The sequence below is a fragment of the Myxine glutinosa genome, chromosome 8 (genome assembly GCF_964187855.1).
Source record: "Myxine glutinosa chromosome 8, kmMyxGlut1.1, whole genome shotgun sequence".
Taxonomy (NCBI): domain Eukaryota; kingdom Metazoa; phylum Chordata; class Myxini; order Myxiniformes; family Myxinidae; genus Myxine; species Myxine glutinosa.
This window is the reverse complement of record NC_136268.1, coordinates 123,721,468-123,747,841: the sequence shown is the minus strand read 5'-3', so window position 1 is coordinate 123,747,841 and position 26,374 is coordinate 123,721,468. Positions and strand designations below refer to the sequence as shown.

General features: G+C 42.5%; 1 protein-coding gene across 1 annotated transcript in view; it reads left to right on the top strand.

Annotated features, from left to right (window-relative positions):
- The window catches only part of LOC137433184 (CUB and sushi domain-containing protein 3-like), a 1,533,363-nt gene that overhangs the window by 1,248,998 nt on the left and 257,991 nt on the right, over positions 1–26,374 (top strand). The window contains exons 50-51 of the mRNA XM_078783994.1: positions 14,870–14,983; positions 18,306–18,482. Coding sequence (XP_078640120.1) covers positions 14,870–14,983; positions 18,306–18,482 — 291 coding nt within the window. The remainder of the gene's footprint in view (positions 1–14,869; positions 14,984–18,305; positions 18,483–26,374) is intronic.

The window sequence follows — 26,374 nt, the reverse complement described above, 5'->3', positions numbered from 1 at the left end:
CTGCTCATTGTGCACGCCAGGGAGCTGATGGTCTCGGCGTGGACAAGGCGACGTCGTTTGACGTCGACCAGCAGCCCGTGCGCGCAGAGGAAGTCGGCGCCCAGCAAAGCCACGGGGACGCTGGCGGTAACAAAAGTCCATTGAAAGCGCTGGCTGCCGAAGCAGAGGGTGACGACGCGTGGGCCGAAAGTGCGTATGGCCGAGCCATTAGCAGCGACCAAAGAGGGGCCGCAAACTGCGTCCAGCCTGTCCTGCTCGGAGGCAGGTATGACGCTCAGTTGGGCGCCGGTGTCGCACAGGAAACGCCGTCCAGACGCTTTGTCCCGAATAAACAGCAAGTTGCCCGAGTGGCCGGCGCTCATGGCTGGGAATGAACGCCGGCCCGGCCGTTTCCCGACCTGCCGAAAGTGCACGGGGGCCGGCACGTCCGAGCCTTGTGTCCGAACCTGGCGTGGTAATAACACCACGCCCGGTCAGGTGGAGGCCCCGGCCGTCGTGTCGGAAGCGGGCAGTGCGGCGTGGCGGCCGCCAGTTGCACCGGCAGTTCGGCCTCCAACCGCGCAGGGCGCTCGGGCATCGTGGGCGTCGCCTCGGACGGCGGCGGGCTCCAGGTAACCGCGCCGATGTGCTGGCCCGCCGAGGAGATCTTATCGGCTTCCCTGGCGAGGGCGCGGGAATCCGTGATCAACGTGCCAGCCAGGGCGAGGCGTACCGGGTTAGGCAGCTGATGGAGGAACAGCTCCCGGAACAGGAATGCCGGAGAGTGCTTGCCGAGCAACGAGAGCATATAGTCCATGCGCTCGGACGGGCGCGTGTCGCCGAGCTCGGGCAGGTCAAGCAGGCGCCGTGCGCGTGCTGCCGGTGAGAGGGCGAAAGTGCCGAGGAGGAGCGTCTTCAGCGCGTCGTATTTGTCAGCAGCCGGCGGGTGCTGGAGGAGGCTCAAGGCGCGGGCCGCGGTGGCGGGACCGAGCGCCGCCACAACATGGTGGAAGCGGGTGTCGTCCATGGTGATGCCTCGCAGGGCGAACTGGGAGTCCGCCTGGGCGAACCAAACAGCCGCGTGAGCCTCCCAGAAGGTAGGCAGTTTAAGCGTCACTGCCGTGTCCATGTCGGTAGGTCACCAATGAAGGAACTGCGCTCCAACGCGAGTCGAAAGAATTGACGCGACCAAAGACGGAATTCGTCCGAGTTGCTTTATTGAAACAAAACAGCTCAGGTATTCTGACAAGCCCGTTTTTCGGGCAACAATATATATACACATTTATGTCGGGAAGTTTGCCCGGCAAAAGCTATACCGGGCATGCCCCGGTATCAAGGGCGAGCCTTGGAAAGGCGAGTCTGGACCTGCCCGGGCGTGTTTGGCTGCGGCCTGGCAAGTCGAGGCTGGGCGTGCCCGGGCGCTCTGGGCGAGCACTTGAAAGGCGATAGCGGGCATGCCCGGACGCTCTGGGCGAGCCCTGAAAAGGCGATAGCGGGCATGCCCGGACGCTCTGGGCGAGCCCTGGAAAGGCGATAGCGGGCATGCCCGGACGCTCTGGGCGAGCCCTGGAAAGGTGATAGCGGGCATGCCCGGACGCTCTGGGCGAGCCCTGGAAAGGCGAGAGTGGGAGTGCCCGGGAGGTTCGGGCGTGCCCGGGAACAGTGAGTCCGGGCATGCCCGGGAGAGGCGCATCTGGCCGTGTTCTGGCCGGTGCAAGGCGATTATGTACATCCAGCGGTAACCGCTACAAGCTAACATTAATCACAAAAAAACAAACTGACACATAAAATATGATAAAGGGAGCGGGAGACAAGGTGGGGAGTAGGGGGGGGCCTGGGGCATCAGTCACTTCAAGTTTTTGAAAAAGTTTGATTTTTGGTACCATTTTGAAGCTTAGGGTCTAAGTAACAATTTTGGTCCGAGTGGACAAAGATCACATGGAGTCTTCATACATTCCCGCCATTTTCCAAGATGGCCGCCATCAAAATCTAATACTGACAATATCTCGGAAACTAATCAACCTAGACACATGAATTTGGTGTCTATACCTAGGTTTTCATGGTCAAGGAATCCAATAAAACCATTTCTGACTACATCAGAGTATTTATTTGTCCCGAAATGGTAAATTACACAACAAACGTTATAGCAGAATTTAGCAGAATTATGCATGTTAACAATTAAGCACATACGAACGTAAATTCTATAAAATACCATGAATATAAACTGAACATTCTATTTTCATTGTTCTTAGTGATATTTGATTGATTAGGTAAGTGCAACTAAAAAATCATTACTCATTCTCACAACCATCATGGTCATTTAGTTGGGACATGTGCACTTGCATAAACGTGAGCACTTCAAGTCAGCCTTTTTGCACTTGCATGACGAGCAAGGTTTTGTGCACGCGCATTTTACGTCTAGATCAAACACATCCCTGGCAAGGGGCAACGTGGTCCAGATTGGAACCAGTTGGCCATCTTTTTCCATCCATCCATGATTGCTTGGGCTTGGGACTAGTGCCAGTGGCTCGTGCGCTGTAGTCCAGATGCTCGCCTGGAAGACACTCCTTTTGAGATGTTGGTCCAGCGCATCACTTGTAGGGGGTATTCTTTCCACATCCCTAGTCCTGTGACAGAAAACCCTCATTCGAACAAGGTCAACGTTGGTGTCATCAGTGATAGGTTCGTTGGAGTACATTTTGCAAACAAAGTGACTCACCACTTCCCTCAACTCTGGCGATGTAAGAAACGGGGTGCTAGCAATTGTCGCAAACTCACTCAAGAGGGGTGGAACCTCATCTTTCCGCTTGAAGCAGTATCGCTTGCCCTTGAATTTGAAAGCTGACGTGCTGTCTGATCCAGTGAATGCATGAAAGAGAGCCAAGGCTTTGCACGTTGTCACACCCAAACTTGAGGCAATGTTGTTGAGGGAGATCATTTTGACTGTCTTTCCTGCTTTGAAAGAAATCCAGATATCTGACTCCGGATTCACCGCCTTGATGTGGTGGAAGTTACACAGAAGTATTACGACAACGTCTGTGTCGCCAGTATAGACCATTCCCAGTGATGAATATTGGAGGGCATGAATATTGGAGGTCAAGGCAATGCCAGCCTCTGCAAAGGCTTCAGGCCATCCAGACCCTCGTAGGAAATCTCCCATAGTCGCCCACAAAGCCATTTCGATGTGGAGCCCTCCCAACATCACCAGAAACGTATCTTCTCCAAAGAGTTCAGGAAAGGTCCATTGCATTTTCTTGGCAATATCAAAGAGTGGCTGGTCCACTGCCATGATTGGGATGTGCTGTGGGTTGAGGAACTCGGTTGTTTTCTTGACCAGGTCCATTCCATGTCGAATCATTTTTGGTGTAGCTGCTTTATCACGGAATAGTGGTAGCATGGCTTCAATACATTTCTCTGTTGATCCCACAGCATCCGATCGAGAAGCATGATATGCCGACCACATAATTGGAGGAACAGTTTCACTTTCAAATTCCATTTGCATATTTTCCTGCACCATTTTCATCCAGGCCTTTTCATGGTGTTCCTCCTTGTCAAATGACGCCATGGACTGTGGCTGCACGTCTTTCACAGGAGGTTGGGTGACAAGATTCCGGCTCATAGGTGGAACAAACGTGTACAGAGGAGGCAGCATTGGTCCCTTGGTGCTTGATGCTCGTCGATGGAAGTCGATTTCTATAGGTTCTTGGTCCAGCCCTGGGTTTTCTACTGAAGGAAACTGAAACATGGAGATACCTGTTCCATGAAATGAGGATGTGGCTGTTCTGGACGTAGGATTGTGATCTAGATTGTCAAGGGCTGCAACCATAAAAATCTGCTGACGAAGGTTGCTAGGACAGACTATATCAGCGTTGGCATGTGCTCTTTCAGCAGTAGCTTGTGCATATCCAACTTCAATGGTAAGCACTCTCTTATATGACACGCTAAGGCAATACTGATGTAGCAGTTGTACCAGTTTCTTGCTCCTTGTTTGGGAATGCAGTTTTAAGGCCAAAAACACTGCAAGAGGAGGCTCACATCTCCAGTTTGCAGGAAGAGAAGTGATGTTCAACATGGTTAGTTGACTCATGGAGAGAACTGTCCTGGAATTGTCTTGCATAGGAGATGATTTAGGACCAGTAAGCAGTTGACGAAAGAAATATTTCAGCTTTGTTGGAACAGCAGATTCCTCACAACCTTCAGGAAATGACCCCTTGAAATTGAAAGCAGTATCATGATCCAAAACTGCTTTACGTAGAATTGATGCTGCCAACAGTAAGGTACGTGATTCTTCCTCTGGTGTCTGGCTCGCGCTGGAGATGATTTTTCGAGCTGTCTCTGAGCAAACAAGGAATACTCGATTTCGGATCCCTTTTTCTTCTGTCAGATGTGGGAAGTGTTCAAGTACTCTCTCTTTCAGGCGTGTGCAGTTCACTGTCTTACGAATCTCATGCTGTCCCAACCTTTCCGTCATCATATCTGTCAAATCTTGGAGAGCAAATATTCTACGTCCTCCAGCAATTTCTTCACTGACGAATTGTAGTAGCTCATTTTCTACTGTGATTTCAGTGTCTTGGGTGACTTGACCTTGTTTTGTACTGATTAGCATTTCATAATGCCGACGGTTGAATTTAGTGTAGCAATATCGATGATAGTTAGCTTCAATAGCTACCAGATCTCCTTCTGCAAGCCGTGCTACAATGCGATCCTCTCCCAATGAAACTGCTTTGTCATGGATGTTCTCGGTGAGGGAAACTTTTTGGAATGAATGGTCATCTTTACTCGTTTCTTCATTTCAGAAGAGACATAAATTTCGATTAGTTTCTGTGCTAGACCTTCTTGGTCGTTTTCGTAGAGGTGGCAAGCCTTTGGAAGAACGTGTTTTTGCCCGGTCAAGTGCTGATGCCTTGTACAACTGACGACATGTTTTGTGCCAGGATGCTCGATTTGCTTGCATAGATCCTTCATCTGGAAGTTCCAAGTTTGGGTGAGGTGCAGCATCAACATCTCGGAATTGATTTACAAGGCTGATAATATCTTTGTATGCCTCCGCCCTACGTACACCAACTGGGTTGTCAAGAGGACAGACAAGTTCTTCGTTTGTTTTTTCTTGGCAGAGGACACACAACTCACAGTTCGTTGTCTCAGCCATCACACTAGCCTGGAACGAAAAGAAAATACATGTAAGTATATAATAACCAAGCATAATCAAGTATACATGGACATAACATAACACAAAAATCTGACAAGTAGGGATTCAGCAGAAGCAGTTGCACATACATATGAATTATCCAAACCGATTTCCAAATATACAAAATGTATTCATGTGTGCTGACTTATATAACACAATGGCTATTGTATTTAGATATTTGGATACATACTGATATATCAACAGATATATAATGCGACTAGAAAATGTGCTAATGAGTTCGTGTACTGCACAGATATTCCAGCAAACAACCTAAGCTGATTCCATGATCACAAAGGATAAATGTGAGATCCTAATTGCCATGGTTATTTTTCTACTTTTGGGGAACAGAGATACACCTACTGATTTAGAGACATAACTGTTTGCTTCCCTGGCCATAAAATTCTAGGCATGGACACCAACAGCATGACTGAAGGTTTAGTGGTTTTGGAAGTATAGCCGATATAGGATTTTGGTGGCGGCCATCTTGAATTTTACCATTTCGGGACAAATAAATACTCTGATGTAGTCAGAAATGGTTTTATTTGATTCCTTGACCATGAAAACCTAGGTATAGACACCAAATTCATGTTTCTAGGTTGATTAGTTTCCGAGATATTGTCAGTATTAGATTTTGATGGCGGCCATCTTGGAAAATGGCGGGAATGTATGAAGACTCCATGTGATCTTTGTCCACTCGGACCAAAATTGTTACTTAGACCCTAAGCTTCGACCTGGTACCAAAAACTAAACTTTTTCAAAAACTTGAAGTGAAAATGAAAATTTGTTCATGGTGGGAACCCCACTAGAGAGAGAGGGAAGCATAATGCTCACGTATGACCTGATGATCCCATCCAGCGTCAACATGGAAAACAAAGCACTGCGACCAGACATAGTACTCAGGAACAAAAAAGGAAAATATATCATTGCTGATTGAGATATCAGTATCCAGCGATTTTGGCCTAAATAATGCAGAAATCAAGAAAAAGTTCAAATACCAAGACCTCAAGAATGAAGTGAAAATATCCTGGAAGCAGAAGAGCACCAAAGTTGTACCAGTAATAATTGGAGCAATGGTAATGATAAAGAAGAACCTTACAGAGATATTAAAACTCACCCCTGCGAACATTACCACAAACAAACTACAGTTGGAGCCTGTATGGGGCTCAGTGATGATCCTGAAAAGAGTCCTTGGAACAAAACTTTGAGAACAACAAAACTTCACAACTTAGCCCATGAATCGCAATCCTTCACCGAAGCGGAGGTGGATACTTCGCGAGTCCTGGGAGGACTCCGCTCCACCTGCTAAAACGCAAATTATGGAGATAACAACCAACGACACAGACGAAAGTGGATACTTCGAGTCCTGGGAGGACTCCGCTCCACCTTCTAAAACCCAAATTATGGAGATAACAACCAACGACACAGACGAAGGTGGATACTTCGAATCCTGGGAGGACTCCACTCCACCTTCTGAAACCCAAATTATGGAGATAACAACCAACGACACAGACGAAGGTGGATACTTCGAATCCTGGGAGGACTCCACTCCACCTTCTGAAACCCAAATTATGGAGATAACAACCAACGACACAGACAAAGGTGGGTACTTCGAATCCTGGGAGGACTCCACTCCACCTTCTGAAACCCAAATTATGGAGATAACAACCAACGACAGAGACGAAGGTGGATACTTCGAATCCTGGGAGGACTCCACTCCACCTTCTGAAACCCAAATTATGGAGATAACAACCAACGACACAGACAAAGGTGGGTACTTCGAATCCTGGGAGGACTCCACTCCACCTTCTGAAACCCAAATTATGGAGATAACAACCAACGACACAGACAAAGGTGGGTACTTCGAATCCTGGGAGAACTCCACTCCACCTTCTGAAACCCAAATTATGGAGCTAACAACCAACGACACAGACGAAGGTGGATACTTCGAATCCTGGGAGGACTCCGCTCCACCTTCTGAAACCCAAATTATGAAGATAACAACCAACGACACAGACGAAGATGGATACTTCGAATCCTGGGAGGACTCCACTCCACCTTCTGAAACCCAAATTATGGAGATAACAACCAACGACACAGACGAAGATAGATACTTCGAATCCTGGGAGGACTCCGCTCCACCTTCTGAAGCCCAAATTATGGAGATAACAACCAACGACACAGACGAAGATGGATACTTCGAATCCTGGGAGGACTCCGCTCCACCTTCTCAAACCCAAATTATGGAGATAACAACCAACGACACAGACGAAGATGGATACTTCGAGTCCTTGGAGGACTCCGCTCCACCTTCTGAAACACAAATTATGGAGATAACAAACAACGACACAGACGAAGGTGGATACTTCGAATCCTGGGAGGACTCCACTCCACCTTCTGAAACCCAAATTATGGAGATAACAACCAACGACACAGACGAAGGTGGATACTTCGAGTCCTCGGAGGACTCCGCTCCACCTTCTGAAACTCACATTTGGAGATAACAACCAACAACACACACACACACACACACACACACACACACACACACACACACACACACACACACACACACACACACACACACACACACACACATTGACACACACAAGGCAAGACAGGAGGACGTATCATTAGACGAGCATATAAAAGCCAAAACTTCGTTGAGGGGAATGCCAATCTTTGTGTGATTGCAAAGAAATGATTGTTGTTGTTTGTGTGCTCTTTCCATGTCCATCACACTTTATTCTGAAGGGTTCCAGCTGTCATATAGTAAAAAATAAATCATTAGGAGCTGCTACATTAAAGCTCCATTTCCTGCTAAAAGGTGTTGTTGTGAGGGTCACATATCTTTTCCACATATCTCACGGTATTGTGAGTTGGACAGGCGACCGTGAGGGACCATGACCTGCTCTTGGTGACATATCTTTTCCACGTATCTTGCGGGATTGTGAGGTTGAAAGGCATCCGTGACACGACAGGGTGGAGAAGTGTTTTGAAGGCTTGAAGGGGAAGGGAGGGGTTGGGTGAGGGAGGATGAGGAGTTGTGGTTGGGGGAGGGAGGTAGTGTGGGGAGAGCAAAGATGGGACAGAGTAAAAAGGAAAGGTTGAGACTTTTCGGGCAGGGGGAATTTAGGACTTTCGGTGAAGGATGACGGAGGGGAGGTTGAAGACTTGGTGTTTGCTTTCTTCTCAGAAACTGTGTGGCCATGTTTGTTCTATGAACCAGATAACATCGTGCTGAGAGTGAACACTGAAGTCTTGCGAGAGATTAAGTAAGGATCCATAGTTGGGAGAGGACGTCGTGGTGAAGTGAAGGGAGAGGGCGTCGTAGTGAGGTGAAGGGAGAGGACATCGTGGTGAGGTGAAGTGAAGGGAGAGGACGTCGTGGTGAGGTGAAGGGAGAGGACGTCGTGGTGAGGTGAAGGGAGAGGACGTCGTGGTGAGGTGAGGTGAAGGGAGAGGACGTCGTGGTGAAGTGAAGGGAGAGGACGTCGTGGTGAAGTGAAGGGAGAGGACGTCGTGGTGAAGTGAAGGGAGAGGACGTCGTTGTGAGGTGAAGGGAGAGGACTTCGTGGTGAGGTGAAGGGAGAGGACGTCGTGGTGAAGTGAAGGGAGAGGACGTCGTGGTGAGGTGAAGGGAGAGGACGTCGTGGTGAAGTGAAGGGAGAGGACGTCGTGGTTCTCAGGCTTGCCGCTGGAGCATGGTGAGGCCTAGCGGCGCGTGGAACCAAGTGGACTGCGGCCTTCTCCCCGCACAGGAACGGGGGGCCTGGGCGATTGCAGACGACGCACCGAACGATCAGAGCTAAGTGCATGATAAAACACACAACGTTTATTTTTCATATATCCTCCCCATCTGTATGTGTGTGTGTCTGTAATAGGAGCGCTCCAGTTAGAGGGATTAGACCGGCGCGTTTTATTTTGTATTATCGGCATCCTTGGTAATAAACCTGTTTATTTTTGTACATAATTCCGTTTTCGTTGAGTTCATTGAGCTCACAAAAATACGTCACCAAAAATATCAGCTCTATCAAAGCAAGCTTACGGCATTGAATGCAACATGGACACCAGGTTTTGTTCAAAATGCTTTGGGTGCTGGTTTCTCTTGGGAAGCTTGTGTCATCTGAAAGAGCAGAGATATCAGATAAGTCGCCATTTTGTGTCCCTTTGTGCTTGTGACTTGACGCCTTAGTTTTTATCGGATTATTGGCGCTGAGGAAGCGCCTTTAGCGATTGACTTCCAGCCAGTGTAACGCTAATTCTTGTCACAGGAATTCGGAGATCATATAAGTGGGCGTGGCAGTTCCTGATTGGTTCGTGTTGGGGAACGCCTTCTCGCTGCCGACGTGACGTAAATTCGCGCACGCGCACTGGTGATTGGCGCTGAGGAAGCGCCTTTAGCGATTGACTTCCAGCCAGTGTAACGCTAATTCCTGTCACAGGAATTCGGAGATCATATAAGTGGGCGTGGCAGTTCCTGATTGGTTCGTGTTGGGGAACGCCTTCTCGCTGCCGGCGTGACGTAAATTCGCGCACGCGCACTGGTGAAGCTTACTCGATCTTACTCGATCCCATATTACATGTACTTTCATTGCATACAAATTATACTTCCTCCTAGAAATTCCAAGCCCGAACCTCAGCGCAATCCAAGAGGATTCACTTGTTTTACTCTATTGTATATAGTTATTATTGATTTCATTCTCCTTTTATTTGTTCGGGATTAAACCCGTTTGGTTTTATTCAAAGCTTTATCCCGGTGTGTACCCTGGTTAGAATAGGTACACTGTATCACCGCGTGTCATAAGAGGCGACAAAGAGGGTTGGCGTCAGGAAGGGCATCCGGCCATAAAAACATTGCCTCAAAAAGAGAACCATGACAATTACAACTACATATGGGCAGGGTACAGCCCGAAGTGGAGATCGGTTTCTGAGGCTTGGGACATGGAATGTTGGGACAATGACAGGGAGATCAGGAGAAGTGGTGGAAGTATTGGTCAGAAGAAGAGTGGACATATGTTGTGTGCAAGAGACGAGATCGAAGGGAAGTGGTGTGAGAATGGTGAAGGGTAGGCAGGCACAGAAATATAAGGTTGTGTGGCAAAGGTGCCCGGAGGGCGTGAATGGTGTTGGTGTCCTGTTTTCTGAGGAGTTTGTAGACAGTGTGGTGAGTGTGACTAGAGTGAGTGATAGGTTGATGATGGTGAAAATGATGATTGGAAAGCTCTTGGTGAACGTCATCTCGGGATATGCTCCGCAGGTTGGTCGGAGCGATGAAGAGAAGGACAAGTTCTGGTGTGCAATAGAGAAGCTGATGGAAAACGTGAAAGATGAGGACGTTCTTGTGGTAGGAGGAGACCTAAATGGACATGTGGGAAGGAGTATGGACGGTTTTGAGGGAGTTCATGGGGGTTACGGATATGGTGTGAGAAATTGAGAAGGTGAAAGGATTTTGGAGTTTGCTGATGGAGCTGATTTGTTGATTTGTAACACTCAGTACCAGAAAGGGGATAATAAGCTTGTTACATACACGTCAGGTGGGTCGACGACAACCGTTGGCTACCAGATGGTGCGTAGGCGAGATAGGGGGCACCTCCGGGACACAAAGGTGATCCCGGGGGAGGAGGAAGTTTCACAGCACCACTTTGCGACATAAGGGTGAAAGGTGCGTGGAGAGCTCGGCGGGTGAAGTACCAACCGAGAATGAAGGTGTGGAGGTTGAAACAGGTGACAGAAAGGGAGGCATTAAAAGAGAGGCTGAGTAGGGTAGAGGATGATGTGGTTGAGCTTGAACGTGGTTGGATGTCAATGAAAGATAGTCTGTTGGGAGCCGTTGGTGAGGTATGTGGATGGACAAAAGGACCACCGAGGCACTCGGAAACATTGTTGTGGGATGATGAAGTTGGAAAGAGGATTGACGAGAAGAGGCAGAAGTTCAATGAGTGGCAGAAGGCAAAGGGTACGGGAGCAGAAAAAGCAGAGCATGAAAGTTATAAGGCAGCCAAGAAGGCTGCAAAGAAAGAGGTAGCAAAGGCGCAGGAGGCATGTAGGAAAATGTTCGGAGAACGCTTGGATTCGGAAGAGGGTCAGAGAGCGGTATTCTGGATTGCAAAGCAGATAGCGAAAGAGAGGTGTGATGTGATGGGGGTGAGTTGCTTGAAGGATGAAGTGGAACAAATCGTTGTGGACACAGATGGAATTAAAGGGAGATGGAAAAGATATATGGAAATGCTGTTGAATACAGAGAATGAATGGGATGGCAACATAGAGAGTAACCCAGTTTTAGGACTGGCAGAGAAGATAACTGAGAAGGAAGTTGAGGAAGCGATAAAAGCAATGAAGAGTAGAAAAGCGCGAGGGCCGATTGGAGTTGTGGGAGATATGTTGAAGGCAGCAGGAAGTTGGGGGTGTGAAGAGAATGACAGATATCTGCAATCTGGTGGTGAAAGAAGGCCGCATGTCAGCGGATTGGGAACTGAGTACCCTCGTCCCTCTATACAAGGGGAAAGGTGACCCTCTGGAGTGTGGCTCGTACCGAGCAATAAAGTTATTGGAGCATGGAATGAAGGTATTGGAAAGGGTGTTGGAGAGGAGGATAAGGAAGAAGGTGAAGATCGACGAAATGCAGTTTGGATTTATGCCAGGAAGAGGGACGACAGATGTGCTCTTTATTGTGAGGCAGTTGCAGGAGAAGTACATGGAGAAGAGGAAGAAGTTGTTTCTTGGGTTTGTTGATCTGGAGAAAGCATTCGATAGGGTTCCACGCGAAGTATTGACATGGACATTGAGGAAGTTAGGAGTGGAGGAATGGTTGATCAGAGTAGTGATGGCAATGTACAAAAGAGCGCGCACAGCTGTAAGGACGAAGGACGGGAACAGTGGTGAGTTTGAGGTGAAGGTGGGAGTGCATCGGGGGTCGGTACTAAGTCCACTACTATTTGTAGCTGTGATGGAGGTGCTGGCTCAGAACGTAAAGGAGGGTTTACCGTGGGAGTAGTTGTATGCAGATGATCTGGTGTTGATTGTGGAAAGTATGGATGGAATGAAGGAAAAGATGAACAAGTGGAAGGAATGTATGGAGACAAAAGGTCTGAAGGTGAATATAGGAAAGACGAAGGTGATGGCAAGTGGTAAAGCATGTGGTGAGGTGGAAAGAACTGGGAAGTGGCCATGTGCTGTGTGCAGGAAGGGTGTCGGAGTGAACTCCATTCAATGTACAATGTGCGCTGAGTGGGTTCATCAAAAATGTAGTGGTCTGAGAGGGTCATTAACCAGTGTGGCAGCTACATTCAAATGTAAGGTGTGCACAGAGGGAGCTGCAGATGGAGGAAATGTTGAGTTGGATCTTGGAGACAGCGTGAAGCTGGAAGGTGTGAAAACATTTTGCTACCTTGGAGACATGCTGAATGGAAAAGGTGGATCACAAACGGCAACGGTTGCTCGAGTGAGATGTGCATGGAAGAAGTTTCGGGAACTGAGTGGCATGCTGATGATGAGGGGAGTGTCGTTGAAGCTGAAGGGAAAGGTGTATGCTGCATGTGTGAGAAGTGTTATGAATTATGGGAGCGAGACATGGGTCATGAATGTAGAGCAGCAACGGAGGCTGGAAAGGGTGGAAATGCGAATGGTTCGGTGGATGTGCGGAGTATCGTTGAGAGAGAGGAAGACAAATGATGAATTGCGAAAGATGATGGGAATTGAGCCTGTGATTGATGCTGTGAAGATAAACAGGTTGAGATGGTTTGGTCATGTGTTGAGGAAGGATGAAAGTGACTGGTTGAGAAGATTGATGGAAATGAATGTAGAGGGAAGTAGAGGACGGGGAAGACCGGGAAAGACTTGGCTAAAGATGGTGGAAGAAGAAATGCGGGCAAGGGGGTTAACAAGGAGAGATGCAGAAAATAGGGAAAAATGGAGAAGATTGGCATGGGGACCGCAAGGCTAACCCCCGCTCTAGCAGGGAACATGGCTTTAAAATGCATGTTGTTGTTGTTGTTGTTGTTGTTGTTGTTGTTGTTTGTTTGTTTCTTCTCAGAAACTACACACGCAATTCCGATGAAATCTTACCACAACTTTCACCACCCGTGATGTACCAACGTTTGTTCACGGCATTCAAGAAATCTGCCGCTTTGGGGATCTAAGGGGAGGTTGCCCCCCAAATATAGATATTTGCTTTCTTCTCAGAAACTACATACGCAATTCTGATGAAACTTGACCACAACCTTAATCACCCATGTTTTACCAAAGTTTGTTCCTGGCATTTAAAAAATCGGGGTCTAAGGTGGTCTATGGGGGGGCTTGCCCCCTGAAATAGGTATTTGCTTTTTCTCAGAACCTACACACACAATTTTGATGAAACTTCACTATAACCTTCATCATCCATGATCTACCAATGTTTGTTCGAGGCATTGGAAAAATTGGGGTCTGACTCTGAGGAGTTACACGGGGTGGGAGGGGCGGTTGCCCCCCAAAATAGGTAATTTTTTTTATTGTGAAGACCAGGAAATATACAGGACTACCTGCTATCCCTTACAGCTTGGACTGATGCGATGTGATGTGATGGTAAATCCTAGAAGCAGGCAGCCAATAGGAAGACTTGACACCATCTGAGCTATCCTGCTCTCCACTAAAATGATTGCATACATCTATACTGTATACCCAAGCATACCAGCCAGATTGTAAACATGATCATCTAATTTGTACGCAAATACATTATCTATTGTCTTGTTTAAAAAAAAAACAAGTTAGAAGTTAAACTTTAAACTTTCAAAGCAAAAAAAAGTGAAATTCATCAAAACATATTTGTAGTGCAAATGAAGGATACTTGTAGCCTTGGAGAGGCCTTCGAATGATCAAATCCAGTGATTACAACAAACAACTGAAGGTTATCGAGGTAATTGTGCCTGGAGCATAGAGTTGAGCTTTTGGTCTCATATGGCAGCTGTCCGTTCTTGTTTGCATCTTCGTATTTAATTTTCAGCTCGAAGATTTAAGGAGTGCAAGCCAAAGTGAATATGTGTGAATATTTTGGGTTTGGATAATCATATATTGTAGTGCGGAGATGGCACTTTATTGCTCTGGCCTGTTGTGGTTTATTTTCGATTGATTTTGCATTTAGTATTGTCGGGATTTGTCTATAATTAAATTACTGCAAGAACAAGATGTTCAGTGCATTTAGCTCGTTTTTTTCCCCTCGTTACTTGATTTCTTTTGACTGTTTTTGGCAACATCATGTGATGATTAAACAATATTTGCCTTGTTTACCGATATTCTTCAAGGGTTTCCTCGTTTTTCATTTTATTAAAAGCCATTTAAAGATCTTCCAACATTCATCAAATAAGCAAGACCAACTTTGAAATGTTCTGGTTTTTTTGCTTTTCAATGTACAGCTCATTTCAATTTAAAGACATGTATACATTGCAGCATACAGGATGGAGCTTAACGACGTGTACAAAATTTAAAGCATCTTTAATGTAATGCTGTTTTTCTGTTATTTCCTTCTTTTCTAACTTGCTTGGACTGGAATACAGATGCCAAGATGTCCATTTGTGAATGGGTTGTTATCATTAATATCAGTTGTTGAAAAATATCAACAATAATGAAAACACTAAGCAATAAGAGAATGTTCTGAGGTTATAATTTATAGTTATCATCAGTACTTTGATATGTTTTTAAACTATTGTTCACATCTACTTGCATATGCAGGTTCTGTTGTGAAATATACCTGCTTACCTGGTTATACCTTGGTTGGTGATGACCTAATGACCTGCACACTGGGGCCAAGACTCCAACACTCAACTCGACCACCAGATTGTGTCGGTATGATTCAATGTTCTTGTCGCGACTGTCTTTGAAAGACTTTGCTGTCCAGATGTTAACTTGTGAAATCAATAACCTAGTTAAGTCTCAATAATAATATCTGCCAATATACCAAGGAGGCAATTGCTCTGTCTCTTCCTCTCAGTTGTTTCACATAATCAGTATACTCTAATGAGCAATATGTGCTGGAATGAGATTACACAGAGGTGTGTAATTAATGCTATTATTCCTCTCTTGATGCTGACGCCCTCGTAAAACCCATGCATGGTTTGGTTTGTTCCCTCCGGCCTCCAATGTGTATATGCATTCTTGTTTCTTATTTACTAAAATTGAATTCAATGGGTGTGTTGAGGAATGTAAACAGACTAAAATGTCTACACCAAAAACAATTTTGAAGATTTTAATTCTTTGGAGGAGATTCACTCAGGATATAACAAGGACTACAACAAAATACTATGCCGACGTACATGAACATGACTCAACACGAACGTTCAGGGAATCTCCTCTCAATTCATCTGACCTTTTATAATAAATGCGGACAAAGGATGAGGCAGGGTCAGGTTGTCTTCAAAGTAGAAGTGTGAAGGAAGGGGGAGATTTGGGAAACGAGAGTTCCTGATAGCACTGAGTCGGACATTATCTTACCAGTTGGTCAACAGGAAACACAATTGAATCATAGAGAGCAGGGGTGCCAGAAGATGTCTGCTTTGTAAGACAAAGCATTCACAGATCCTATTCTCTTCGTTGGTATTTACACATCACGAAGAAAAGAGAGATATGTAGATATCTATCCATTACAAAGGCAACTCCTCCACCTCTCTGGTGCCAAACAAAGTCTGCAAGTTGTACTTTTAAATCCTTGAACTCCGTTGAAATATACAGTCACGTGAAAAAGTAATTATTTAAAAAAATCGATTAATGAAACATTTAATTAATTTTCAAAAAGGTATAGCTTTGAAAGAAGCACTGGTAGTGTAGGTATGCTATTAGCGAATTTATTAAGAAAATATTTAATGATCATTTTTTATTGATTCTAACTATGCAATTAATCAATCAATTATTGTGCGCCTCTCCCACCCAACTCAGTCTTTATGAGCCGCACTTGAGGATATTTATTTATTTGGCATGGGGGCGGTGTACTTTGAATGTATTTGTACTTGTTGTCTTTCTTGTTTGTCCAGATAATATTTCAGCCATCCTTTGAGCTGGGCAGCTGAAATTTGGGCACAATAGTGAATAATTGCTTTTGCCAAAAAGTTTTTTTTTTTTTGATTAACCAATTAATTGAAAAATTACTTAATTATTAGCCATTTATTAATTATTTATTTATTTCCTTTCTCATCTTGGCAATATCTCAGGCACCTTTTGAGCAAGGAAGCTGATATTTGGACATGACAATGACCAATTTATTTGGCTATAAAGGGTGCTTTTGATTTGTTGAATTAATCAGTTAATCAATTAATTACTCAATTTTTCGATTAAGTGATTAATTAATTTTCAAAAAGTCACAGATTTGGATGAAACGGTTTTTTTTTTGTTGTTGTTTTTTTTTGTTTTTTTGTATACAAGATCGAGGCTCGTGAAAGAGCGAACATTAATCACACAGAAAGACAAACAGACACATAAAACAAATAACATCGGGAGCGGTAGACAAGATGGGGAGAGAGGGGGAAGGACACAAACACAACATTTGAGAGCAGGGACCGAGAGACATGGAGACATCGAGAGATCTGTGGGAGGGAGAGGGCTTTGGGGGGAGGCATGGGAAGGGGGTGGGGGTGGGAGAGGTATAAAACATATGGACACTGCCAGGACTTCCAGGAAAGAAGTTGGAATTTCAAGCAAGGTGGATCTGGGGTGAATTAGTGGGGGTAGAAAAGATCAAGGTTTTGGATGGGGGAAGATAAGAGATGGTGGTGAACAGCTGTTTTAAAGACCTGGAGGGAGGAGTGGGATTGAAGGGAGTGTGGGAGTTTGTTCCAGAGGCGGGAGAAAAGAGGAATGAAAGAGTGAAGGTGAGCAGAGAGCCGAGATTTTGGCAGTTTAACCATCAGAGGGTGGCTGGCAGATCTTGTGCGACCTGTAGGAATATTTGGGGGACAGAGCACAGAGAGAGCTGGGGGTGCAAGGCCGGAGAGGAGTCGGTAGAAGACAGAAAGACCACCTACCTGCCTGCGGTGAGTGAGTGAAACTCACCTCACAAGGTAGTGGTTTATGTATGCCTTTAGCCAGTTGATTCAGAAATTAATTACATTACAATAGCTATTTATTAATTTTATTTCCGTGCTTAATTAATCAATCAATTATTGTATACCACTCCCTCCAAATTCTTTTTCCATGTGCTGCATGGTGGGATCGCCGGCTTCCAAAGGCACCCTGGCAAGGTCGCGCACTGGAGGATATGTTATTTATTTATTTGCCATGGGACAGTGTACTTTGAATGTAGCTCTACTTGTTAAGTCTTTGGTGAAGACTGTGGTTTGTATACTGCTGTGAATTATATATCAAACATAAAGTTAAGGATTTTACCTCATAATCCCTTCTGTCAGGAAAAATGTGATGCTCTCCTGGATCCAGTCGCATCTTTGCTTGTTTGTACACATTAAATTCTCTCTCCAGTTGCAACAGGAAATACTCAATTGCTCCATTACCTTTTCTGCAGATCCATTCTCATTTAAACAAACCGTAACAATTCCCATCATGAAGAAACTTTCACTGAATGGATGCAAATTATCCTCAAAATTCCAACATGTTTCTCTTTTACCTTTCATTTCCACGATGTTATACCATGTTATTTCCCATTCAGCTTCGGGAATACCGGCTCCCAGTATTCTCTTTTAGAACCATTCCCATCTTGTTTCAAACAGTTACACCATACTGAGACTGCCCTCCTGAAAGTCATAAATTATATTCTCTCTCATATAATAATAATAATAATAATAATAACAATAATCATAATAATAATGTTTATTAAATAAATAAATAAATGCCAGGATGCATATAATTGTGAAGGCTCTCAAACCTACTTAATTGCAGGATGCTAATAGTGTACCTTGTCGGTCAGCCATGGTGGGAATACAGGATTTGGAAAGGGTACCAGCACACATTGACCTTGTTTCGGCGGGGATGATTTGTGGAGTTGTGGGTAATGGTGATGAGGTCGTCCCACACAGGCAGATGAAAATAAAATGGTGTTGTTCTCGCAAATGTATTAAGTAAATATTATTAATGGTTTCATACAATGTATTGTGGAATATATTTTGTGTTTTAAGCATCTTGTGAACTACTTTAGTACCTCCTCAACCTCCTGTTTTTCCTCTAGCTGTCTGTCCAGTGGCAGAAACCAGAACGGAGTCTCCGGGTGTGATTGTGAGTCCAAGCCAACCAAGCACTCATCCTTGTTCCTGGACTGTGACAGTCACCACTGGTCATAACATCTCCATCATTGTGGATGAGTTCTGGGGTGGTCATGCTCTGGATTCTCTTGAGTTGTTTGATGGTATGAAACTTACCTTGTTTGAAATATAATTATTTTCAAACCCAAATTATTTCTGTATTTTAAGCTCTTTTAGATTTGTACTTTCATTTTTTTATTTTATCTTTTTTTCCAATTATTGAAGTCATATGGTCTAATGTCACAACGGTTGGTTCTGAGAAACACAGCTGACATATTTTGAATGTTAAAGGATCATTAATGATTGATCATTGATGATTAATGAATGTTATAGATGTAAATTTAGGTTGGGGAAGAAAAGGGGAAATATTGGTGGAGGAAGGAGGAATGTGTTAGACATATGAGGTTGGCCTTTAACATTTTGCAAATTTTTACCTAGTTAATAAATAGATGTCACTTATACCACCATTTTAACAACTTATTCAAAGAGTTGGTTGTATTTATTTATAAAGTATTTATTTATTCTTTACAAGATCCATCTGTAAGATGACTCATTTATTATAGCCACTTTAAAAAAAAATTTTTTTTTCAATATAAACATGTGGAAAATAATTATGTAGATTAATTGGTTTTCATGATTTATAATTTATTAATTATATTCCAAAGAATTCAATGCAAGGCCTGTGGGAAGTCTGATAAATATCGTGAACATTTAAAATATGGACAATACCAACACAAGGGACTGGCCTCTTGAAACGAGGCATCAGGCGTTTATGAAAACTTAAAAGCAATAAATTAATGCTTTGAATCATCATTGTGTATCATGCGCATTTTGCTTTTGTCATATTATCATAGAGATATATAACTCATGCTACAAAAGAGATCTGTGGGTAATCAAAACATATAATCACTACTCAGTCATTAAGTTTAACCATTATTACCCCACACAAGTGATGCGAAAAGCGGGGTTAAGCAAGAGGTTCACTTCTGTCCGTCCATCCATCTACAAGCGTCAGTTTATGATCAAGGAACAACTCTATTTCAATTTAATGTTGTATTTTGAATGTGAATCGGTTAACAAACCTGCAGTTTAACAGCTCTTTGGCTCTGAATTCAACTTGATCACATATGCACAGAGTATGACATAATTGTTTTTTTTTACTCTGCCTTTCTGGCAGTCAAACAAAATTGAACATATGGGCAATACCCCTGGCGCTCACCTGGTAGACTAAACAGTATACTGCACCGACTAAGGGTATTTTAAACCAATTTCAAAGGTTTCTAGAGGACAGGGCAGCGTGTAGAACCATAATAACATAATCATAAGACTTTAAACAAACAAACAAAAAAATACCTATTTTGGGGGGCAAACTCCCCCTACCCCAACCCCATATACCTCCTAAAACCCCAATTTTTCTAATGCCTTGAACAAACATTCGTACATCATGTGTGATTAAGGTTGTGGTGAAGTTTCATCGAACCTGCATGTTTAGTCTCTGAGAAGAAAGCAAATACCTATTTTGGGGGGCAACCACCCTCCCCCCCCCCCCCGTAGACCTCCAGAGGCAGATTTTTTTTAATGCCATGAACATACTTTGGTACATCACGAGTGGTGAAGGTTGTGGTCAACTTTCATCAAAATCGTGTGTGCAGTTTCAGAAAAAAAAGGAAATATCTATGTTGGGGGGTCAAACCTGGACCCACTTTGACCCCCGTAAACTCCCTTAGACTTTGATTTTCTTAGTGCCGTGAACAAACTTCGATACATCACGAGTGATGAAGGTTGTGGTTAAATTCCATCGAAATTGTATGTGTAGTTTCAGAGGAGAAAGCAAATTCCTATTTTGGGGGGTCAAACCTGGATCCATTTTGACCCCCAGTAGACCCCCTTAAACTCGGTTTTTTAAAATGCTGAGTACAAACTTTAGTCACTACACAACAAATATAATTTGTGCCAAATTTGGTCGCAATCCCATCAGTGGTTTCGGAGAAGAAGTTTCAAGTGTTTATGGACTGACGGACAACGCGCCATTGCATAAGCTCCCGTGAACTTCGTTCCAGGTGAGCTAAAAATCATTCCAACCAGGAAACTTACTATTTTTAAGGACGTCATAAAATACATGAAGAACAGGCACGAGGAAGTAATGTAATGGGTTAAATAAGGTGGTGTATAATACTGCACCAACGACATTAAACTTCATTTTAAACATCTTAATTAAACGTTAAACTAAATATTTTATACGACGAAAATCTTTTCATTTCAATTTAATTATATACAGTTGTTGAACACAAATCGTCTTTTTACCGCTTCCGAAAACCTCCAGTTTTGTTGTACTAAAACATGTTAAATAAGGTGTTGTATAAGACTGCATGAACGGTGATAAACTTCTACAATTTTTTTAAACGACCTTTAAAATCATTATTTTGTTTTAATTGAATTATATACTAGAATACTGTGTGGCACAAGATGTTCTATGAACTCCTTAGTTTGCAAAATGTATTTACTCCCACCACATAGGAAATCATGGAGCAAGTGTTGGTTAAACATTGAGTACTCAGTGCACTGTTCCAATGTAGCAAGAAGTGTTGTATCCAAAATAAAGGCCTTTCAAAAGGGCCATTCAAAAATTATCATAAGGAGATTCTCCTAATAGTCCGAGAAACGTCGATTTTTTTTATCATTCAGTATATACCATGATTATGAAAAAAATATACATCCTTACTAGGTATAGATGCTTATGTATCAAAAAAAGTTGGCGTTCCTTAGTTTCTTCTTCATTTTTTTCTTGTATGCACCCTTGTGGAGTAAGATATTTTTATGTCGGTTTGAAATGCATCAATGTAATGACGTTGACACAATAGCTTAATTTATCATTGGTTAATTTGCTGTGATACAGTCGTGTACAGTTTTGTTGGATAATAATAACGGATAAGTGACATCCGATCCACGATATGCAGCTGAACTTCATGATTCAGATCCAGTGAAACCAAACTCCATTACATTTTTTAAAATCATGTTACTACGTGTCCTGCTGATCTTATACTGTTTGTGTGGTTAGAACAAGCTTTTAAAAATCAGTTCGTGCTGAAAAAGGATACATTTATCATTTTGAAATGTCAGTCGTTAAATTTTCAATAACTCAGTCGCCATAAATTCAATGGGGGGGGGGGGGGGGGTGAAGTGTTTCTTTTTGGGGATGTAAATTTAAGGTGTAGTACCAGGGATAAAAAAAAGAAGAACTAGGGAAATTCTTCCTCTCCACCTTCTCCCCCTCTCAGGCTTTGATGGGCCTAATCGCTTTCTGCGCTGAAGTTCCCTATATACTGTGTGGCACAAGCTGCAGTGCCCATTAATAAGGGAACTCATTATTTATATATTTTAATGTGCAAAAATATTGTGACATATCGCAAACATGCTGCAGTGCTCCATATAGCAAAAAAAAGGAAAGAAAAAACACTTCAACAATAGACATTTTCAGAGGCGAATTTCATTTTGTGTTTTGATTGCAGGTAATCTGTTCACAAACTCCTCTTCAGTGCAGCTGTCAAAAAAAATGAATTAATCACCATCCCTATGGATCATGATGTTCACAACTCGTGGCTTCCCTAATTATCTTACCTAGCTATCCAATTATTCTTGATCAGTGTCAGCATAAACATTACAGTGTGTCTTCGAATGATGCATCAGTGCATGCTCACAATTCCTTGCTATATTGACCAATGACAAATATTGATTAGGGAAAACGCAAGGTAATATCAAAGGAAGGTGTATCTCTGTTTTAATAGTGGGTGGGCCTATGTACTCAATTTCAAGTTTGTGTGCAGTTCATGTTAATTTTGGGGAACCACTATAACTGTATTCTACTGGGTCCTACTAATCGGAAAAATGATGTCGCCATTTTTTTTCTGTTGACCTTTAGTGACCTTGACTCAAGGTCAAAGTTCAAACGTCATTACAGTGACCATACTTCATCCAAAGTATATCGACCTGGGTACCAAAATGTGGTAAATTTCACAAGGAACATTGGTTATGACATTTGTTTCGTCATTTGACCTTTCGTTTTTTTGCATTATGCAAATTAGCTAATTAGAGACAAAAATATGCATAATTAGCATACCCTATTAAACATATATCCCGGTTACACATATAATGCCTTGTACATCCTGTCTCCAGAAAATGTTAATTGTTAGTAATTAATCACAAATGTATCCTGGGTCCTATTAGCTGACTGATGTTGTCAATATTCTTGTGACTCTTGTGACCTTGAACTAAGGTCAAAGTTCAAAGAGCATATTTTGGCCACAATTCTGCATTACCATGATTGTGTTCCTATGTGCATCTAATGGTTATTGTTGACACACATTGTAAAAAAATTTGCACTGAGTAAACTGGAAACATGTTTTTGCTTTTAGATTAGCTTCTTATATTGTTCACAACAGAGGATCTTCATAATCTTCTTCTTCTTCTTCTTCTTCTTCATTAATCCCAAAAGCATGTCCGTGGCCATTGTTTTATTTTGACTTACCAATGTCCATCGTCAATTTGACTTACCAATGGGCACTAATAAAAATCAAAGTATGAATGAGGTTGACTGTAGACCTATATGTAGATACGACAGGTCATTGTATCTTACAAAAGCATTAATTCTTTATCTTAACAGGATTGGAGTCCTTCCCTGAAAAGAGCAAACAGAATATATGTGTGACGCGAACAAGCAAAGTGATTTGGACATCTGCCAGAATCAATTTTGTGTTTTTAGGCAACAAATTAAATGTTAAAAATACTAACAATGGCTAAAAACCCAACCAACATGAGCAACTGAGCATGGTGAATGAACAGTATAAAGAAAGCATTGGGAACTTGAATCCAAAAATCAATATTCTTGACGTCCAACTTATTTTGCTTGATCGCATCACATGGTTAAAATGACATTTGACATTTCACCTTGGGTCAAGGTAAGTAAAGTCAAGTGCATGTCAAAGGTCAGTTAATATCAAGAACATTACAACAGAAAACAACAAGCAACATATTTTTCCAGTTTAGGATCCAGCAGAACACATTTGAGATGGTAACTAATGATTGGCATTCAATAATAATGCGAAGTGATGGGATTTACGTGTATGGTGAAGACTATATGTTAATTATGCATATTTTTTCTCTAATTAGGTCATTTGCTTATTAATTTGCACATTGCAAACATCTGAGAGGGCAAATGACAAAACAAATGTCATAATCAATGTTCCTTGTGAAATTTGCCACATTTTGGTACCAAGGTCGATATACGTATCGATATACGATATAGTACTTTGAATGAAGTATGGTCACTGTAATGACGTTTGAACTTTGACCTTGGGTCAAGGTCACTAAAGGTCAACAGAAAAAAATGGCGACATCATTTTTCCGATTAGTAGGACCCAGTAGAATACATTTATAGTGGTTGCGCAAAATTAACATGAGCTGCACACAAACTTGAAATTGAGTACATAGGCCCCCCCCCACTATATAGATCAGAGCAAAGCCTTCGATTGTGCTGATCATGAATTGATGTGGATTATGTTGAGAGAAATGGCGATGTCGGAGCACCTGATATGTCTGATGAAAGTAATAACATTATAGAAAGATAGAGACAGAGACACAGAATGGTTTGGAATTGGAAAGGGGGTTAGACAGGGGTTCATTCTCTCCCCTTACTTGTTCAAACTGTACAATGGGTACATCATGAAGAAATCAAACTTGGATGACATAGACGCTGGAGTCCGGAATGGAGGAAGCTTATCGACGTTTCACCAATCTCAGGTGTGCTGATGATACCACTCTGTTGGCACAAAGTAAAGAGGACTTGATGAAACTGCTGCAGACTGTGAAGAAGGAAAGTGAAAAAGTTGGACTTTATTTCAACCTAAAAAAGATTATAATCTTGTCAACTGAGAAGATCAACGTGTTCAGATTGGGAGACGATCAAGTGGAAATAGTGATTCTAAGAATGAAGTTCTAAGAATGAAATGAATGGAGAATGTGGAGGGGAAATTAATGGACGGTTAACATTGGGGAGAGCAGGAATATCAGTATTGACAAAGACCTGGAAAGACAAAGATGAAACAAAACTAACCAAGAGGAGGCCGGTGAATGCTCTGGTGTTTCCAGTTGCCATGTATGGATGTGAGTCATGGGATAACTTACAAGTTATGTTCATGTGCAAGTGTTAGACGTACCACAGGATTTATTGTTTAATCCGTCACAATGTGGATTCCATGTGTTGATAAAAAAACAAAATGTAAAAAATTACATGCAAGGGACATATCAGTTTGACTCTTGTCCCCACACTTCTTTTATTCTCACCAAACCTATTCTGAAGAAGAATAAAGCGCCCGATTTCCACCTAATATTCACAATGCATGTCCTTTCAATAATGCACCGCAGTTTGTAATTTGACTTCACTATATTCTCCAATATTCACCAAAACAATACAGAAAATTAGAGAACGTTGTTACTATAAAAAAAAAAATTTAAATTATAATTAGAATGTAATGACTCGAGATTCATTTGATACCTCAATGTGAGTGCATTGTATTGAACTCAAAAAACAACACCCTCTATCTACAACAGCATTTCCCAACCTGGGGGAAATTTCCCCCTGGGGGGAAATTTTTGGATTCCAGGGGGGAAACTTATTCCAAGGGAAATACAATATTAGCATTCGTGTAATATTGTGCTTTAGTGAATAAATCTCAAACCTTTAATTATTTTGTTCTTCGACTTTTTACTTAACATAAACATTTATAACATCGTCGGTAAATAAAAATTTATATACAATTTTTTTTTATATATAAAAGTTACATGTCTGAGTGTGTATGTGTCTCTCTGTGTGTGTAGGTTTGTATGTATGTGTGAGTGTGTGTGGGGGTGTGTGTGTTGCTATATTTTTATGTTATTTATTGTTATTTATGTTATTAAGAGAATAAATTTTGTGTTTTGGCTACTTTTTTCCTTGTTCATATATATATATATATATATATATATATATATATATATGTATATATGTATATATATATATATATATATATATATATATATATATATATATATATATATATATATATATATATATATATATACAGTGGTACCTCGGCTTACGAGTTTAATCCGTTCCGTGACGGAGCTCGTAAGCCAAATCGCTCGTAAGTCAAAGCAAATTTTCCCATTCAAATGCATTGAAATGCTATTAATCCGTTCCAGCCTAAAAAAAAAAACACCAATTTTTTTTGTTAGGTGCTTTTAAATAACAAAAATGTACTTTATAAATAACAAATAATGTATAAACAAGCACGACCTCGTATATACTGTACATAATACAAGAGAATGTAAAGAAATAAACTGGTTTTATTAAGCAGAGGAGAAGAGCATGCCAGGTGAGGTGTGCGTGTTGTCGACTTGGCGAGGCAGTACGATCGTACTCCTTCTACGATATGTACGATTTTGAAGCAGAAGGAGTCCATAAAGGCTATAACGCCAGCCAAGGGCGTTACGATTATTTCAAAGCTCCGGACCTCTATCCATGAAGATATGGAGAAGTTGTTGTTTGTGTGGTTGAAGGAGAAGCAGCTCGCAGGAGATACCGTGACCGAGAGCATCATGTGTTTGAAAAGATTGAAACTCGGATATCGAGCACGGACCACGAGGTGTTTTTTCTTTTTTCTTAATCTCGGTTTCAGTGAACTTTTGCTCTGTGCTCACGTGTACTGTACCTGTACCTGTAATGGTACGTCAGAGGATGGCACCTGTTGTCATCATATTAAGTGCAAGATGTTCTGCATCGTAAGTTGGTACACCGTGGTCTTTCGGCGGTGTTTAAGCCGGCCGTCTTGGCTTCTGTCACCATTGGCATTGAGTCTTTCGATGTAGGTAGGTCGTTGTGTGCCGGTGCCTTGGCCGAATTCCTTCATTGCTGCATTGTTAGCTCACCTGGTTTTTTATACCACATCTTTGGTTATCGGAC